Source organism: Amphiprion ocellaris, chromosome 2, assembly GCF_022539595.1.
Source record: "Amphiprion ocellaris isolate individual 3 ecotype Okinawa chromosome 2, ASM2253959v1, whole genome shotgun sequence".
Classification (NCBI taxonomy): domain Eukaryota; kingdom Metazoa; phylum Chordata; class Actinopteri; family Pomacentridae; genus Amphiprion; species Amphiprion ocellaris.
In genome coordinates, this window is record NC_072767.1 from 23,929,804 (window position 1) to 23,949,713 (window position 19,910).

Sequence of the window (19,910 nt, forward strand, 5' to 3'; positions counted from 1 at the left end):
AGAACTAAAATAAACAAAAGATCATTCGAAACAACCTTGTTTTATCAGGCATGCTACTCCAAGATGAAAATGCCAACAGAGGTAAAAAAGAGTCGCCGCCACCCCCTCAGCAAGCCACCCATGCGCTCCCCTCTGTCCATCGTCAAGCAAGACCCTGCAAGTGACAAAGGTGTGTGGTTTTGTATTTGACACTAGACAAATACTTAAATGTATTTGCTGTAATATGTATTACTTATTTTTAGCTCAGTGATGCTTGTACAGAAAGATTCCAACTGTTGAAGAATAGTCACCCTACTTTTTTGAGCTGTACAAGAATTTTCCAAAAATCCGGATGTAAGCTGAGAAATATACTGTCATGTGGTGTTCATTTTCTTGTTGAAGAGAAGGGAGAAAAGTGAAATTTAACTGCCTTGGAAACCGTTAAATTTAACTGCAGAAAATATTAACACATATTTACCAAAAACACGGTTTTCAAGAAACCAACTCTATTTTTTCCCTCATTATTTATCCCACCCACCCTTTGCTCTCTCCGTCATGGTGCTTAAAATGAAGAAGACACCATTTCTGTTTTGATTATTGATCTGGGGAAAGAAAAACAAGCAGGACTAAAGCTCCCTGTGGGGATAATGAAATCAAGACGGCAAGGCTTATTTTCCCTGCTCTCCCTTCCATGTTTTTCTTTTCATTTTCTGACTGACACTTATTGATCTAGGGATCATGACTTCCAATTACCTGCTTTCAAAGTCACTTTAAGTTGGCAGCAGGGGACCCGACTCGGGGCCTGTCCTTCAGAAGGGTGGATGGGGGACAAGGGGAGAGAGAGAGAAAGCAGGTGATGTGAAAATAGACGGTTAAATGGGAAGCTTGTGAAAAGATCTTCCTGCCTTCTGTCCAGGTCTAACAAACGGTCTGGATCAATCGCTTCAGAGCTTTACTGTAAAATTGATTCCCAGCCTTGAGTAGCAAATTATTAAAGCCTGTCATGTTTGTGTTCATCAGCCAGGTATATCAGGTGTGGCGTTGTTATTGCCCGTGTACAGAATGTACTTTTCTTGTCTCTTGGCAGGGACTCGCTTATGAAAAAGATTCTCTAAAAACACTTTATATGGTTTTCAGAGAAAAATACAAATCATTACCAGTGACAAACCTTCCCACATGTCTTTTTGGTGTGTCATCTACTTCTAACTGTGGATATTTTGTTGTGCAGCAGCAGCAACACTATAATTCTTTTTTTTCTTACACACAGAGCTGTCCTCACCCATGCCGCTGGATAGTGATATGAAGAAACAGGAGCACCTGTGGCAGAATCACTCACCCAACTTCCTGGCAGAGAAGGCTTTTAATGCTGCAGTGGCTGCCCTCCAGCCATACTGTGCTGTCTGCTCACTCTTCTGTCCCTATACGAAGGTAAACCCACACACTGCTGCAGAGGTACATTGTAGCAATTCAGGAGATTAGCACCGGTGATGTTGGATAATAACAAGTTGACCATTGAAACTGCTAACTGACAAATTGATGACTGCTTTTTAAGAGTTTCATTTTAAAGGATTCTTATTTCTCTGCGACCTCTTTAGCCACAGAAAGACGGCTCAGTTGCAAGTGATACGCAGCGTGCCACCCCTCCCCGCCCTGGCAGCTTGACTCGTCCACTTGTCCCAGAGATGTGTTTCAGTGTTGGAGCAGGAAACACAGAGCCACCGCCCACCAACTGTCACATTGGAGAGGATGGAACCAGTCTTCTGATCCGCTGTTCATCTTGCCACATGCAGGCTCATGCCAGTGAGTATTAAACGATCAATACGCAAGAGAATGCAGTCCCTGTGTTGGTAAAACATCAGGGCACAACCTGGTTTGCTAAGCCTTCCTTGCTATAGATTCATAACTTCAGATATGCTAGTTTTTGTGAATTCTTTTTAGACAAGCTTAAAAAATACATTTGAGCACAGCAATGTTTGCTTGTTGATAATGAAAAGTTAAAGCTGTTGCAGCTGCAGAAAGAATTTTCACAAAGAGAATTTGATTACAGCTTTTACTGAAGCAGCTTCTGTTTTTGTGTGTGTATAGCTACAGAGAGCCAGAGTACATAGGTGTTAAAGTATGCAAGAACTCTTGGGTTTGAGTACATTTAGAGGGAAGAGTACAATGATCTTCTGAGTCTTTATCCTATGATGAAACATTCCTATCCCGATGGGAGTGGTCTTTTTCAGGATGACAATGAATGAATGAATGAATGAATGAATGAATGGTTTTATTTCGGTTACAAGATTATAGTACAAAAACTTCATTTTGTGCATTCAAAAAAATATATTATACATTCTTGCAAGACGCTTTTTTTTTTCTCCTTTCCTTCCCCTTCTCCATCTAACAACAACCATCCATAGGGCACAAACGATCACTGAATAGTTTGATTAAGAAAAGGGATGAATCATATGCAATGCCAAGGATCACTGAAGCTGTTCTGGTGGCAGATCGTAATACAACACCTTATTAAGAGACTTTATATTGTTTTTTCTTTTAATTTGTCATTTATACACATTAATTCTGCATACACATAATAAATTATATATTCCATATATGCTGTACAAGGTGATGGATGTAACTGCACACATACATTTCAAAAACCCAAGTTTAAGACATTACAGTGCAGTTAACATGACAAACAGGCATGTTATCAGTTGTGAAAGAGGCCTGTGTAAAACTGTCTTTTGTCTGTATTTTTGTAGAAACCTTGTATTTGATTCGGTTCTACAGCATTTCATTGATAACACAAGCCCATACACGGACTGGCAAGCTTTACAGACTCCACTGGACATTTCACTGTGTTTCTCTGTTCACATTTTTTCCCCCCTGGACCCCCGAGAATAGTGTTGGAAAAATAGGAAGCACAGAAGACGAGACTCCAGTACAGCAGAGCAACAAACTGTCTGCTCAATTCCCCTGTTGCCATGCTCAGTGAGGCTTTCTAGTTTAACTCTCCTTGACTCGGGTTAAACCAGCTAAGAGGCTGTTGAAGCAACGCAAAGGTCTTTCTGAAAGCAGCACACCATAAACTTTCCTGGCTCTTATGTACACTGCTTTCCTCACTTCATCATTTTTCACAAGAAAGCTGACTTTTAAGGGCATCTTGCTTTTGTAGAACTAAAGGACAGGAGAGTTCAAAGGATAGGCAGCTTGTTAGCATTATCTTTGAGTGAGTTATTCCAGGATTCTCTCTGTGCTCGGCTCTAGTTTCTATTGCCAATTGTAGAGATGAACTGTAACATTTTTAAATTAGTTAATATTACACTTGTATGTAGTACGTTCATCATGTATGGTTTAAAAAAAAAAAAAAAAGGCATATCAACGTTTCCAACTAACCACACAAAATGATGTTTTGTGTCCAGCTAAACACACATATAAATCACAACATGGACTTGCACACGCACGTGTAGTGAAAAACACACACATCAACCCTCCTGGGTTCTTATTATCCCTAAAGCTGGAGCACCTTCAAGGCCAGTTCATTAGTCATCCAGGGATGAGCTGGAGTCAGCTGGGGAAACAGCGCTGCTATTGATAAGAGGACATGAAGCAGAAAGATCTGCTGTCAAAATCGCCAGCTCTGGGCTCTATCCCTTTGCTCTTCATTGTTTGGGAGTGGACACCCCACTAAAAATCATTCAAACCTGTCCAGGTGTTACATAAACCTGCAGGTATTTTTGTTCAGAAGCTTGAACTGGAGTCAGAGATGGGAAGATCGAGCAGGTTATAAAGAAAGTGTGAACAAAAAGGTTAACAATAGATTTGTAGTTTACAGAAAAGGGAATAAAATGCATAACAATTTTTAGAAAGACAAGAAAGATGGGGTGTAAATGCTAAATGTTATTGCAGAGATACATGAGGTCATTAATGTGTCCTCCTTACAGGCTGTTACGGTGTGAAGCCAGACTCTGTCAGTAATTCCTGGATGTGCTCCAGGTGTGCAGCAGGAGCCTGGACAGTGGTGAGTAGTAGCTGTACCTGATGCCAAAAAAATCTTTTGGCTCACACACAAGTGTAGAAAAACAGTTCTTCAGGATTAATACGGTTTAGTGGAAACAATTAAGTGTACAATTTTCTTACAGTACTGTAGACTGGACTTGGAGCCTTTGTAGACATACCTACATTTTGTCATATCTGTTGTTATAAAGATTCTTATATCATGTTGCCAAACAGATATCACAGCTTAAAACTATATTAATACTTAGAAAAAGACTGGCTTGCTATAGCGACAGATAAGCCGCATCACTCTGTTCTCTGTGCCTTAACTTAGTCTTAATTTTCTGTCTGTTTTACAGGAGTGTTGCCTCTGTAACCTGAGAGGAGGAGCTTTGAAGACTACCACAGACAACCGGTTAGTGTGACATGCTTGGTTTGGATGTTAGTTGCAAATTCAATAATGTAAAAAACTCCAAGGAGCTTAGTAAACCGGAAACAATTGAAGATAAAAGACATCATGCTGAAAATTGTATTTATAATGTATTCACTTTCCACGTCAGAAGATTTTCCTCATACGAGTGAAGTTTTCTGTCTCTGTGTCACCAGATGGGTCCATGTCATTTGTGCCATTGCTGTGGCTGAAGCTCGCTTCGTCAACGCTATTGAAAGGCATCCAGTGGATGTCAGCGCTGTCCCAGAAACCCGCAAGAATCTGGTAAGTTCAAGCAGACAAAGAAAAGATTTACACATCATTGTTACGCTGTAGTTCAGTGTGAAACAGGCAACATTTAAATCCAGCCAAGACCATCTTTGCCGTCACTATCTTTATCCTCCTTGTTTGGAGAAAGTGTAGCTTCTCTGTACTCGCTGCCCACTGCAGCTGTTAAATTTTTTTTGTCTTCCTTCACCATTATATATTTTTTTCTTCATCCCTGATCTCGTTTTCTTGGTCCTACAATCTTTTCCTACATTTAGGCGAATTTCCTGTTCACTGCCTCCATATCTGTCACTCTTTCTGTTACCCTTCCTCCTTTTCTGGTGGATGGATAGCTCGTTTTTTTTTTCTTTTTTCTGCAAGTAGAAGAGGACATGGGGTAAAACAGATGTGCTGAGGGGAATGGCTGAATAATCAGCTGTCATTTCTCACTGCGCCAAATGAACTGCATCGATCCCGTGGGCAGGAGGCAATTTTCCCATTGCTGCTGTGTCTTTGAACACAACTTGTCCCCTGCCTTCCCTTTCCTCTTGGCGTCCCTCCTCCTCAGTCTCCGCTCCCCTGCCCCAATCACCCGATCCCACTTCACAGGCAATAGCAATGCTTGCTGGTGCATTATAACAAATCTACAAATAATTTCACCTCTCTCCCTCCCCTTGTCTTTGAATAATCTGTCAAAGACAAGCTGGGTGACATTTGCATCCGAGTGCTGTCAAAGCAGGTTTCTTCCATCTCGTCTTAAAAGGCTGTGAGAAGAAGCTCTGCGGTCTAATGATTCGGATGGCTGGGCTGATCAAATGTGAGCACGCACCCTTGGAACCAGTTTATATTGCACCGTGTTCAGCAATCAGCGTTTTTTCTTCCCCCCCTCCCATCTTTGAGCATTCGGTTTCAGGGATGGAGAGATTTCACACAAGTTGCTTTTGTGTTAGTTATTTCAGAATTTCTCGGGCACAGTAACGCTGCTCAAATCCTCAAAAGTTGTACCTTTCCCAAAGGTAGTGTTGCATCTTGCACCAAGAGGCACTGCGATTTCAGTTCTTGTGAAAAAACAGCCTCGAGCCTGGAAATGCAAGCTGCTTAAATAAATCATCACACAATCTTTAAAACAGTTTTTCCACCTACCGTTCCAGGTGCATTCTCCTGCTACACGCACAAAACAGTGACTTTATTGTTTTCGTTACTTATTGGCTGGCCAGTTATCTTCTGTGTTGATTAATTTTTCAGTTCAGGGGTTTTCAGTCTTTTTTGATGTGGGTACCGGAAAACTGGGAAAGAGTGATTTGTAGTTAGATGGTGTGGATGGCTGTGAGGAATATACCAGTCTGGATTTACTTTAAAAGACAGATATTGTGCACATACATCCTTCTGCACAGTGAAGTGAACGACACTGAATAGAAGTACAAAGAAAAACACACTTGAGTGGAGAGAAACTTAAACAAACCCATAAAGTCAAGAGGACGTGTCAAAAATAAATAAGGCGATAAAATAAAGTAAAAATTAAGTTCATTTATTCAATGCTATTAAGAGGGTGTTTTTCAGTTGAATAATCTATTCAGCCTTTGTGTGCAGTGTGCTTTAGAAGGTTGATGTCATGTGAACTGTTTTTGAAATTAACATTAAATGGGAAGTCTAGCAAACAGCTGGATGAAATACTCTGTAGAAATAAAAAGACAGCCAGTGTTTGTTGGTGCTGTTGTTTTCCCTCCATGTTGCTCTGGTGTCATGTCAGCGGTGCAAAAACTATACCAGCTGCTGGAAACTATGAAGAGATGTCTGCCCTGAACCAGTACAAAAATGAAGTATTGACACTTTAATAAAGAATTTTTATTTTTTATCGATTGTACATGCGGTGCATTACAGCTGCTCACAGTGTGATTTTTCAGCATGATGACACACAGAAGAAGGATGGCGGAGGAGAGATGTATGTCAGAAAGAGTGAGGGATTGGAAAGAGATGGAGGGTTCGAGATGGTAGATAATCACCATAAGCCCAGTAGTTAGTGATTCCAGTTAATAGCTGTCAAAGCTGTGGGGATAATGGGTCGAGTCTGTTAGATCAGAGTGTGTTGTCGTGAGTTGAATGGGTATGATTCCACTTTTTTCCAGTTAGGCTTTTCGTCTCTGTCTCCCGTGTTCTTTCAATTTTAACTGAATCAAAGGACAAATGAGGGCTGGGGGAAGGAAGATGTAAAGACAAAGAACAATACTACATGTCTACTGTAGACATGGAAGGATGTGAATTAAAATGGACGGTGATGGTTTTTGGGGGCCTAGCAAAGTGGTGCAACAGAGAGTGGAGTATGTTGCCTGCCAAAGGCAAAGATTTGGTTGGCTGATGGTAATTTCACACTGGAATTATGAGATTTGAAAAGTAAAATGGTCCAACAGAGAATTGCAAAGCTCTTGGATGGTTGTGTAACAGCAGAAGACAAATACAAGATGCCAAAAAGGATGCAGAAAAAAAATAGAAAAATCATTTTTTAATGTCAAAGTGACAGGTCAACCTGCTGCTAATAACAAATGTTAAGTTGTTCAAGAAAATGAAAATGTCACCCCACTAGTGACGCTGTTGATTGTACAAGCATGTTATGAGCAAAGCTGAAAACACCCCTTCTATTTTTAATGAGTAGAAACCTGTTAGAGCGCCCAGCAGTATCAAAGATCAGAGAGAAGAGAGAACGGTTACGCTGCTGATTCCTCCACCATCTCTATTTCATGTGGTGCCCTACAATTACTACAATTTTATGGTGTACCAGACTCACACAAGGAAATAGTTTTTGTGGATAAAATGCAATTTTAATCATTTCAACCTTCTTGGAGTTTTAGGGGTGAAGGTTTAAGGAGGTCAGGTACTAAAGCTCTTTACAAATAGTTTTCTGCAGTTGTGATTTAAATGTATTCAGTTCAGACTTTAGGACTCCTGTTTTCTGAACTTCTTATGTTTCTCATGAATAAATTGTCAACATCAATGCAATATGTGAAAAAAATAAGCTGGCAAAGTGGAGGTGATTTAGCCTCTAACATTAGAGACCAACCAAAATCTTCATGTTTTCTTTGCAGAAATGTGTGTTCTGCCATGGAAAGACTGCTAATCAGAACCGCGGCGCCTGCATCCAGTGCTCGTACGAGAACTGTGCCACCTCCTTCCACGTCACTTGTGCCCAAATTGCCGGAGTGATTATGACGCCTGCCGACTGGCCCTACGTGGTGTCTGTCACCTGCCACAGGCATAAAAGGGCCACCCCCAAGGTAAGTGCACATCAGCAAGATGGGTCAGTAAAGTGGGTCTTTTTGTAAAATGAAACCTGCAACAGTTAAAAGGTTCTGTAAAATTGTAACTTTTTAGTTAAAATTGCCGTCAAAAGTCCAACTTAGATTAAATATTTTACTTTTGGAGAAGCTGTTGAAGTGGATGCAATTTTTAAGTGTAAGAAAAATGACTGGTTTCACTGGAGCGATTCACACCTTTTTAGTTTTGTCATGCAGTGACTCGTCTGAACACTTTTTTGTTTGATTGTTGTGGAAGCAGCAAGTAAAAGAATTAGTGAAAGAAATTAATGAGGCGAAGAGACACTGATCTAAGTTTACACACGATCAGGAAAAATGAATAAAGTTGCCCTTAAAGAAGACACTAATACCTGAGACTTTATTCTAACAAAATTTTACTTAATTGTGTGAATAAACAGCGAGACAATGGCATTCCATAGACGACAGTATCTTGTGACCGGTGCCTCTGAAATAGGCGTTGGATTTTCACCCGTACATTTCAGTTTTTGCAAGGACCATGAGCAAACATGACTGTTATTGCTTCATGAACACACACTTCCAATTACATGTCAGTCTTGACCTTTCTCGTTTTTTTTTTTTCTCTTAAGCCTCGAGCAGCACCCAAAACCCCACAGGGTCCGAGCCTGGGCCAACGAGTGATTGGTCGCAACAGTGACTCCTGGTACTACCACTGCACCATCATCGGCATGGCAACACAGACGTACTACGAGGTCAACTTTGATGATGGCTCATACTGTGACAACTTGCACCCAGAGAACATATTAGTGAGTACTCTAACAGTCTATGTATGACAAAGAGATTGTGCTTAAGTACTTTGCAAGAACTATATCTATATATCTTCAAAACTATTCTCTTCTACTTACCAGAACAATCACTTCAAATCAGAGAGAAGTGAAAACTCTCCAGTCTGACTGCATTGAATAACAGGAGCAAATAACACATGCATATGTTTTAAATGCAATTTTCCTTCTTGTCGTCACTTTCTTACTCATTTTTCATTCATCTCCATTTTCTTCCTCTTTGCCCACATCCTCTATCTCTTCCTTCTCCCTCCTCCTTCAGAGCCATGACTGTCTGCGGAGCGGCCCTCCTGACATCGGTGAGCTGATTGTGGTCAGCACACCAGAGGGTCAGGTCCTGAACGCCTCCTTTGTCAAACAGCACACCCACAAGTTCTACCAGGTAAGGAAAACACAACTATTAGCCTTAATTCATTTACAGACAGACCTGGGATCAGACCTCATCAGTTGGCTAGAGATTTGGCAATCACGTTTGTGGCGTAAAGGTGAAAGTTACAATCTGAGCCTCTGAACAGACTGGATAAATCTGTGTGGGGAAGAGCTATAGAATGATGGGTGAGAAAAAGGAACAGCTGCTGTTTAAAAGCCTTCAAAAGACTGTTTTTAATTCCCAGCTGGAGTGTGTAAATATGTAGCAATTAAAACTATTTAAAAATTAAATTATTAAATACCCTTATTTTGGATTATTTGGGGAACCATCATCCCAAGCTGTTTAGAAAATAATAGCGAATCAGCTTTACCTATCTTATACTCAAAAACAGTATGTTCTGAATTTCATTGACTCTCGTCCTTATTCTAAAGAAACAAACAGGAGAAAAGTTGGTTCACCACACAACTGCCAAGACATGATGAGTGATACCTGAACAATAACCAAATCATTACCAGTCACAGTAAAGCAAATGAAAAACTTATCTTTGGAGATAAAAAAAAAACTGTGTAGTGAGTAGGACGAGAGAATGTGTTCAGTTACTTTAGGACAACGGACACTAATGAACTAAGTCTAGAAACTATGAAATAAAATGTCAAGAATGAAGGGTTTTTTTTTTTTTTTTTACATCAACCCCTATGAAGCGCAAGTTAAGCTGTAATTTTGCAGGCTGGTGCTCCTCAACATCTCCTGGTGGCTTCTCCAGGAGAGATTGTTTGTTTTTAGACAACTGACTCCAACAAGAATTCTCTTAGCTGTTCTGAAGGGTTTCCACAGACTTCTTCAGTTAATACAGTGGTTGGTGTGCTTTCTGGTAGTAGGAAAAGGTCCAACTTGCTTTGGTTTTTGGTCACTGTTCTAAACTAGACTCACAAAATATTTATCTGAAAGTAAATTTGTTGGCCAGACTACAATTTCCACAAATATTATCATGCAAGGCCTACTGAGGAGCAAAAATATCAGGAGATTGTTCACTCACTTAATGCCATTTATATCTCAGTCTGTCATATAAAGGAATAAAAAGAAAAACAGTTATACCATATTGTAGAAAAGTTAGACTGGAGAACAGTGGGAAGAAGAATAAGCAAAAATGACAGGATTCCACTGACAAAGAGCGTGGTCCCCTTTTCATACACCCTTGGGGGAGTAGAGAAAGGTAGAGAGCAATCTTCCATCACCTTTAGTTAGCAGAGACTTCTCTTCCCTGAGCTCAGGAAAGACAAAGGGGAAAAATCATTTTATTCTGGAGAATTAATTAAAGTTTTATTCTGTTTTACCATCTACCACCGTGACCCATAAACAGCAAAAAAAACAAATAGATGAAACTGAACATAACTTGAATTCTACCTCGATATAAACTGGGATGGTAAAAGCAGAAGATAAACATGGATTCTGACAACACATCATCATCAGAAGAGTGCATAATATAAACTTTTCAACGACGAGAAAAGTAACATCCACATAATTGGAAAGTTTCTAAGCATAACAGTGCATTGTACAGAGGTCATCAATGTTATTCACATCATCTGTCAGTAGTTAACATTTTGTAATCAGTGCTTATTTGACTAATTAATTGTTAATTTCATTCCAATGCTGCTGATAATGCTAGTAAACCTTCATTCAATGTAACAAGTTAACATCTTTCAAAGAAATCACACAACATTCAGGTTTTTACATTTGGTGAGCTGCCTTTAAAATTAATCTTGAATCTAAGTCCTGTCCTGCTTCATACACAGACAGATACGCTACAAATGTATAAACCTTTCCAATTCAAATCGAACTGTAAAAATAATTTCTTAATACAGCTTTACATAGTTGTGGGACAGAGAAGACTGTTGGACGACCACTTTGGGAGCAACGGCATCATTTGCATTTTTCATCTGATGCTCTCTGGCAAATGAGTTGAGGCGAGTGAACCGCTGAACTTTTGGTTACAGGCTGCTCTGTGTAGTGGTTTTGCCACCCTCTGATTTGGCTCCCCAGTTTGGTACTTATCAACATGCGAGAAGCTCGGCTGCCCCTGTCGATTACGGAAGAGCATTTTGATACAGTGTGGCATTAAATCGTAAAGTGGAGAGATTTAGCATCACTGGTGCATTCTGGGGAATTTATGGGGCAAATCCGTAGAGCGCTTACAAAGTGGAAAATGCAGAATTGAGGATGATGGTTGTGGGACTTTTGAGAGAGAGGAGGCATCCTGAAATTCACTTACACAGACACACAGCAATGTGTTAGCAGACAAGGTTAAGTGAGGTTGTTAAATTTTGCCATGATGCTGGTTTTACAAATATACACACATCGACCAAAAAAAAGAAGAAAAAAAAACGGATTATAGAGACTGCATCTTAGCCCAGAGATCACTTATTGAACTTGACATTGATCTCTGTCTGCTTCATTGCATCTTTGTATTAAAAAAAACACAGTTTAATGGCTGAAATATAAAAAAAGATATTGAGCTAGTCTTCCAGGTTGCTGCTTGCAGTCACTCCAGCCATTTTTGTTTAGTGCTTCAGTCTTGTTTCCTCAGATGGCGTATCTAATAATGCACCACAAACTGAATTTTTGTCAGTTTTTCCAATGATTTCCTCTTCAGAAAGTAAATCAGCTCTGTATCTTTGTGTACTCCCTTCATGTCTCCTTGTAGCCCACCGGCTACAGTACTGAGAGGCCTCTTACAGACGAGAGTTCTGTTGTAATGAGCTAAAAACAAGCCTCCAGCTGGTCACAGAGTCACGGCCACAACTGTGACCTTGTCCCTTTTTTTGTTCAGTATTTTTTAAAGTCTACATTTACATTTAAAGTGCTTAACTGAGGCTCTTATCCAGTCAGTGAGCAGCTTTGGGGTTCAGTGTCATGGTCAAGGACATCCTGACAGGAGCACATGGTTGTTGATGGAACCGTTTGTTATGCCTGAGATCCAACCTGTGACTGTCTGGGTGCAAATGTGAAAAATATACTCACTGAACCATCCCAACACTCTTTTTTTCAACTATATACACATTTGTCCTCGTCTGTTATGTGAATGATGTTGTTTCTTGCAGGTATAGCGTCTAACAGTTGGGTATATTTGGATATTTGTGCTTGTCTTCCCATGTGTGCTAAAGTGTGCCTTGAAGAAAGACACTCTTGGAAATGTGGGTGGATTGATGTGTTTTTTTCATTTCCTCTGTCCAGGTTGAGTTTCAGGACCAGAGTCAGCTGATGCTCAAGCACTCAGAGATCTTTCAGCTGGACCAGGAACTACCCAAGAGGGTCAGAGCCCGACTTGTGAGTATTTTAACACTGAAACTCTGCTTCCTGCAGCTTCCCTCACACACCAGACAACACACTATTGTTTGGAAGATATTTGGTTGCAGAAGCAAATAATAAGAAAAGACAACCCAACAGTAGATTGTATTATTAAATAGAAGACTAGAAGTAGCTGCAGCTAAAACAGCTATTAATTCAAACTACCAACACTCTGCAGTCCACAGAGGATGAAGGTCTGTGAGTGGGCAAAAATGTGTAGGCTGTTAGTTTGAATAAATATTGTTTTATACGGTGAAAAAAGTACAAATGTCATAGCTGAATTAAAATTTCAGAAGGATACCAACAAAGAGCAATAAGGGCCATGCCACAGAATATTTCTATGAGCATTTGTGTCAGAAGTAAACCAGGCGGACTTTTAACATTCAGATTCAGTTTAAGGATATTCGACAGAATTCACACAATATAGCTTAGAGGAAAACTTGACAACATTTAAAACAAGACATATAACACACTCTAATCCTGCCAGAACAATCTCTGAATGTGTGTTAGGATATGCATTAATAAAGCATTGGTAGGTTCTGATTAACATCAATTTAAGCTCCTTAAAATCAATTAATGTATAAATTGATTGCTACAGTGGTAAGAAGGCTCATTCGAAAGCTAAAACCTGCCTAATTTCATTGTTACATTTGGTGGAAATACATTCTCTAGCACACACAAAGAATCCACAAGAGTTGAAATGAACCTTTTTAAACTCCAAGCAGTTTCTGGACAATTTTTTATTTATTTTTTGCTCTTGTCACTTTTTTTGTCACTGTGGGTTCATTTGTCACTGCAATATAAAATCATGCATCTCTATGGAAACAGCACAGCCATTTCAAGAAGTAATGACAACTCAAAAATGTCTGTTTTTGCAGTATGACAAAATTATAATGAATGGGTGTTACCATTACTGGAATGAATGGGGGCTTTATATAATTATATTAGTGGCTTGACGCGATAAAAAAGGTAATCTAATTAATTACAGGCTTTGTAATTAATTAATGGCAATTAATTGCAGTTTTGTGAAATAGCAATATTTGACACAATAAGTGAAGTTTTTCAATTCAAATAAAATTGTGGTTGGCAGTTGAATGAATGAATAGACATATACGTGTTTATAATTTAAAATTTATTTAAAAAAAGGAAAATGGGACATATAGAAAAAAGTGATTTTGGTGACTTAAAGCCTGAATTTAGTTGTTTTTTTCCACTTAAAAGAGATATTTTTGTTTAGGTTATTCCTCCTCCAAGGAGGCAGAGCCTCGACAGAGTAAAAACTTAAACCACAAAAATGTTTCATTTCTATTTATCTGCATTTTTCATCTGTGTGCTACATTCACAGATTACTGCAAATCTAAGTGCAATTATAGCGATTTTATTCAACATTTTAAGACTTTCTGTAAACTCAAGCACTGTCTAGAAAAGTGGTCTATTATGGGATGGCTACACCGTTAGCCGTTAGCATGACTCGTAGCTAACGTTAGCTCTGGTGCTAACAGCAACATGTTTTACATTGAGGTGATACCGTCGGCTTGAAGTGACGCAATGATCAGAAAACTCTTTGTTGTACAATTTGCACACAACCAGGCTTTTATCCAAGCTGCCATCGGGAAGATATTTAAAAGGAAAATTTCTGCCCAACAAGCTCAATCTCGTCTTCCTTCACTGTTCACCAGTGCCTGACTTCACTCAGTGCTTCCTGTGCTTCTTCTTCATGGCTACCAACAGACTTTAGGTTCATTATTGCCACCTACTGGGCTGGAGTGTTCATCAGCGTTACCGGTGTGCCACAAATGAGGGAACTGAGGAGGGTGCAATTAATTGCGTTAATAATTTTAACGCTATATTTTCGCGGTAATTAATTGATCGAAATTAACGCGTTAAAGTCCCAGCCCTAAATTATATTTTAAATTATTGACAGTATTTGTCTCTTTTGGGCTCTGAATAAACATAATAAATATAAATAAATGAAACCAAAATGTCGCTGAATTCTTGCACATGACTATTGGTTGCAACTCGATCACAAATGGATGTTAGGTTGCACTGAGGTGCACAGAATTTTTAATTTTTAAAATGAGACATGTAGAATAAAGTGATTTTGATTATATATCTCAAATTTAAGCTTAGATTCTTGTTGTTTTTTCTCAACAATACCAAAAGTCACTTGCAGTTAATTCAAGGACTGCTGGGAAATTGGAAATCTGTTGGGAAATTGGAAATCTGTTGATTCTTCCTCCTATTTTGTTACGATAAATGGTGTAAATTGGCCCTTTTTAAATATTTTTTGTTATATTTTTTAATATTTTCTAACCAATTGGTGAGTTCAGGGGCTCAGCTGGCTAAAAAGAGTAACACAATAGTTAGCCAAACAGTCAATTACCAGTTATTTAGAATATTCTCTGAGCCGCAAATTAGCCTCATTTGGTTTGTTGAACTGCTAGCTCAGGTAGCATTAAACTGCTGAACTGCAGAAAAAGTAAACTCTGCTTAATCACAAAATAATCACAAGACAGCCTTAATATAAACGTACCTACCAACAATACGAATGATGTCAAATGACCTGCAGTTGCTATGTTATGACATACGATATCTTAATAAAACCAGCTTCTGGTAGCAGAATACTAAATCTCCTGATAATCCTCATGAGTCCTCAGTCTGATTCTGGGTCTGTCTGCTCTCAGGCTATCCCTGTACCACAGGAGGAAGTTTCCTCAGCAGATGAAGCTCAAGCAGCCAAACGCCGCTGTCTGCCCTCCAACTCAGCTCTGCCTTCTGATGCCCCCATGGAGACAACTAATGCGCCGGCCTGCCCCCTGTCCACGGCCCTGGCAGCAACAGCATCACTAGAACTCAGTGTTAGTGCACCGCCAACCTCACAACCTCTGTCCCAACCCAGCGTGACCCTACACGATGCCCCTGCTGCCCCTCCGCCCGCTGGTATTCAGATGGACGCTGAGAACCCGATGGACACCGGCGTCGCCTTTACCGACGCTCTCACGGAGACAACGCTGGCCTCGGACCCAACGCTGACTCCACAGTCCACCCCTTTTCAGTCCACCTTAAACTCTGACCCCCTGCTGTCCGCCCCGTCCCCTCCCCCTCCGCCCCGGCACATGTCCGACGGCTACACGCCCAGCACCGGCTACGTTTCCTACATGGAGACTCTCCTCCATTCACATTTTCCTCAGGACGATGGCTCCGGCCCCCTGTATTAAATCATTATTAAGTCATTACTCAGCCAACGGAGGCTGAGCCAGTAGGAAGTAAGCTAAAGGAGGTGGATTCTACTGAGTGCTGTACTCATGGACAAAAGTTTCCTTCACCGGCTCTGAGAGCTCAGGAGCAGGAGCAGGAAAAGACACAGACATATGAGCACTCTTTTAATGCATGTTACTTTTCTGTTTTTGAGTTAATGTATTTGCAGTGGTGCTTTAGCCTGCTCTGAAGCAGATGCTAAAGAGAGCAAGGCTTTTTTTTATTTCTAATATTATTATTATTATTAATATTATTATTTGTTGTTTTTTTTTTTTTTTTTTAGACAGTTTTGCTTTTTTTTTTTTGTTTTTTGTCAGCTGCTGTGCTTTTTTCCTCCATCTTAATATAAATACATCTCTGGGTGGCATCAACTCCATACCTCGTTGCATTAATTCAGTAACAGCACACTCCGTTTTCTTTCTACAGGAAGCTAATTACTATTTTGACCTCTCAGCACTGAGGCCCTGGTGAACTTTAAACTCTGCTTTTCTTTTTTTTAAGTCGAATAACCAGCAACAAGATTTCTATTTTTTAATCCAGCCACTCATGGCTTTGAAACTGTCTGGTGGAACAAAAGTGTCACCTTGTCCATCTGCAGGATATTTTCAGTAAGCTGTTTTCTTGTTGGATTGCAAGAGGTAAATGGGCACACGGGGTTAAAAAAAAAAAAAGAAGTGTATTGTAGCGGGAACTCAGTATTTAAATGTCTTAGTCAAATAATGAAAGAATTATTTGTAATAGAACAAACATGTTGAATGCAAACACTAGTAGATTTGTCTGCAGGATGCATTGAATTTTTTGTGAAGACGTGTCACAGTAGTTAACAGGTGAGACCTTTATGTATCGACGTCATTCGATGGTCATTTGGCGGCTCCACTTTTTACACCAAAACTGTCTCAGGGTTCCTACATGTGGAAAACAAATTCAGTTTTAGCATCCAGTTCTTCGCACAGTTAAGGATGTAACAGAGCAGTCTAAAAACTTTGCTCATTCATGATTGACACATGGAGTTTGTTGCTAGTATTGTCACATTTGCTCTGCACTGAGGGACATCTCTGTTTAACGTCACATATCTCCTGTTGGCAGTTGAACTGGCCAGAACTGTGAAGTTGGTTTAGTGAATGAAAGTCTAGGAAATGCCAGATATCTGGAAAAAGGAAAATATGTAGGAACCCTAAAATCTGGATATATTGTACCGTTCTTGGTTTGTATAAATCAATATTGTATATTGTTACTGTTGTCTGTTTTTTCTATTACTGTACTGTATCCTTTGTATGTTCATTTTCTGAACTGAAATCACAAACTTGGCCGATCTAAAATATTAATACCTTTATTTTTTAGCAGGTTTTTGCAGGCATATTACTCAGTTTGTACTGATAACTACATGTTCTTCTTTTCCCGGGTACGGCCATTTTGTGCTACAGAGGTGCTACAGAGAAACTCAACTACTGACAGACTGACTTTTTCCAACACTGTCACCTTGTACATACCACAGGCCTTGTATTGTGAATGGAATTTGTAAATGTCACACCTTTCTTTTCCCCTTTTCTTTTTTTTTCTGTCACCATGACTGAAAATGTTGGAACAAAGATGCGTTCCTGTATTCAAAATTATATTCATCAAGAAAATCTTACATCATGGGGATTAAAGTGGGTTGCTAGTCGCCAGCTCTTTTGTGTTTTTGTGTATTCAGTAGTCCAGAGACTCGACATGTGTTTTCTGGGTTACACTCCTCAGACTAGCTATGGAAAGTCACCTGATTATTATGCGTAATATCTAGGTTTGGAACTATGAAGAGATAGTTTACATTTTCTAGAAAGTCAGTCTAGATAAACTAAGCAGGTGTGGTTGTCTGTGAATTAAATAAATGAATGCTTCATTGCATTGATGGAAATGCTAGCAAAGGCTTTAAACAAGTAAACATAGGAAAGAGTAAGCTGTATAATATGACAAAATATTATTCTGCTGCCTTCAAAGATAAAATTCCACCCATCAGCTCTTCGAACAAAATTGTCTTTTTGTTTGTTTAATCAGTCGAAAACCCAACGTCTAAAAATGGGTTATCTGACTATTCCTTGGCCCAGTGCAGTGATTTCTGGAGTCTTGTTGTGCCAAAACGGTGCCACGCAGCCCATCGAGAGGCTGCTTTCAGTCGTTACACTCATCTGTGTCCCGGCCGAGATGTTGTGTCAGTCGCCTCGCTTGACGAAGCAAAGAAGTGACTACATTTTCCAGAACTGTTCTTGCATCAGTTTACGTTGGTGTTTGAGTCATGTCTCTTAGTACGTTTAACCCTCTGAAACCTAAGCAGTCTCGGGATGTTTTAATTTTTACTCACTTTATTTACTACAATATAAAGTCTTGAATGTCGATGGAAACGGCTAAACCGTCGCTAGAAGAAGAGAAAACTCTCAAATGTCTTCCGTGCAGCACATAACAGTTATAATAACATTAATTATATGAAAAACATAAGTTGAGTATTTATGACAATTTATTTTACAAAAAGTGAAAAACCTGCAATCAACATGGACAGAATTTTTCCAAGTGCCCCAGGTGTTATGTGTAACTATTCACTAATCTGATTTGTTTCCATACTTGTCTTGTATCTGACTCTATAAACACAGCCTGCAGTTCAGCTGAGAAGTCCCAAAGTTATTCTCCTGTGACTGTTGGTCACAATAGAGTCACGAATTACCTCTTAGTTGCACCGATGAGTGCAGAACTTTTAGTTTTTTCCAGAACTGGACTACTGGAAACCAAATTTTTAAATGAGATGCGTAGAATTACATTAATTTTAGGAAATGCTGCAATTTTCAGGTTAGATCTGCTTGATATGACCTGTTTAATGTGGACTGATGGAATGTTGAGAATCCAATAAATCCTTGTTTGCACATTCTCTGAGAAATGGTGTACTTTTGGTAATTTTTAAAAAAAGGTAACGTCTTTCAAACCCACCGGTGGGTTTTGGGGTCTAGAAGGTTAAAGTGAACAAACTGTTGAATCACAACACATGTTGATTGCAGGTCAGGAGTTTATGAGGGAAATCACGGTTTATAATGTTCATGAGAGTAAAAAAAAAGTATTGTTTAATTGATTAGCTCTCCATAGGTGGTTTTATATGTAGTGAGAGTTTAAGAAATCAATACTTTAACTTTACAAAGGTAAGCAAATTTTTCCAAATTTGATCTAAAAAAGGTACAGTTATCTCAAGATAGCTTGTGGCAGTGTGTAGTCTTATCAAACTCCGTCCAAAATGGTTACAATTAGTCAAGAGAAACTAGTAATTTTTATTGTGCTCAAAGTTTGTAATTAAGAAATGAAATCAGGCAAAAAGCTGTACACATCTTTCCTTGGAAAAAAGGAAAACCTTCTTTCTCCAAGTCTCATTGATAGGCTCCATTTTATGTGACTGAAAGTTGCTCAAAGTATTACACTTTGCAGTACGTGAAACTATGCAGTGAGATCTGTAATGCTGCATGTTCCTGATTTAACTTGACATTTACTCTACAACGCTGAAAAGATGTTCTCTTACAGCCTCCAGAGAGTTTGTCTCCCTGTTGATTCATTCAGTAATGGTGAAATATAATTAAGGCCATCAGGACTGCCCTGTGTCGGTGGTGTGTAATTGCTTTTTTTAAAGACATGATTGTCTGCCTCCTCCTCAGATGAAGAGATTGTAAAGTGCCAATAATTGGCAGTGCAAACAGCAGCACTGCTGTTTATTCCTCACTGCAGTGGCTTATTGGCAGGAGTCCTTGAATCTCGCATTAAGCTCACAGCGGGGAAATGTGTTTTTGTGCCTCCTTGCTGGGCTCATCACACAAGTTATTTTTAGATGATATATGTAATTAGGAGGAACCACCATCCGGACCAGCTGAAACTCCCTACAAATTAAAACTCTGCAAATTATATTTTTAGGAGAGGGGTATAAAATTCTTTCTTGGAAAAAGAATCTTTCATTCTTGCATTTTTAGTGTGGGATCCCCATATTTGCCTGCTGTCTGTTTTCTCCCTGAGTGAATCTGTGCACCGAGAGGCAATAATTCCCATGTTCAAGAAATTTTACTTTTTTTTTTTTTTTTTTTTACATTAACACAGTTCAAGGGGGTGTACTCTTGGGTGTACAATGACACAACACAGGTCTGCAAAAATTTAAATATATTTTAATTCAAGAT

The 19,910-nt window shown here is 39.4% G+C and overlaps 1 protein-coding gene across 1 annotated transcript in view; it reads left to right on the forward strand.

Moving 5' to 3' along the window:
- Positions 1–17,402, forward strand: part of kdm4b (lysine (K)-specific demethylase 4B) — a 52,231-nt gene extending 34,829 nt beyond the window's left edge. The window contains exons 12-22 of the mRNA XM_023282285.3: positions 49–169; positions 1,247–1,407; positions 1,575–1,779; positions 3,906–3,982; positions 4,317–4,372; positions 4,564–4,672; positions 7,735–7,923; positions 8,550–8,726; positions 9,025–9,144; positions 12,364–12,456; positions 15,162–17,402. Coding sequence (XP_023138053.2) covers positions 49–169; positions 1,247–1,407; positions 1,575–1,779; positions 3,906–3,982; positions 4,317–4,372; positions 4,564–4,672; positions 7,735–7,923; positions 8,550–8,726; positions 9,025–9,144; positions 12,364–12,456; positions 15,162–15,695 — 1,842 coding nt within the window. The 3' untranslated portion in view covers positions 15,696–17,402. The remainder of the gene's footprint in view (positions 1–48; positions 170–1,246; positions 1,408–1,574; positions 1,780–3,905; positions 3,983–4,316; positions 4,373–4,563; positions 4,673–7,734; positions 7,924–8,549; positions 8,727–9,024; positions 9,145–12,363; positions 12,457–15,161) is intronic.
- Positions 17,403–19,910: the final 2,508 nt, after the last annotated feature.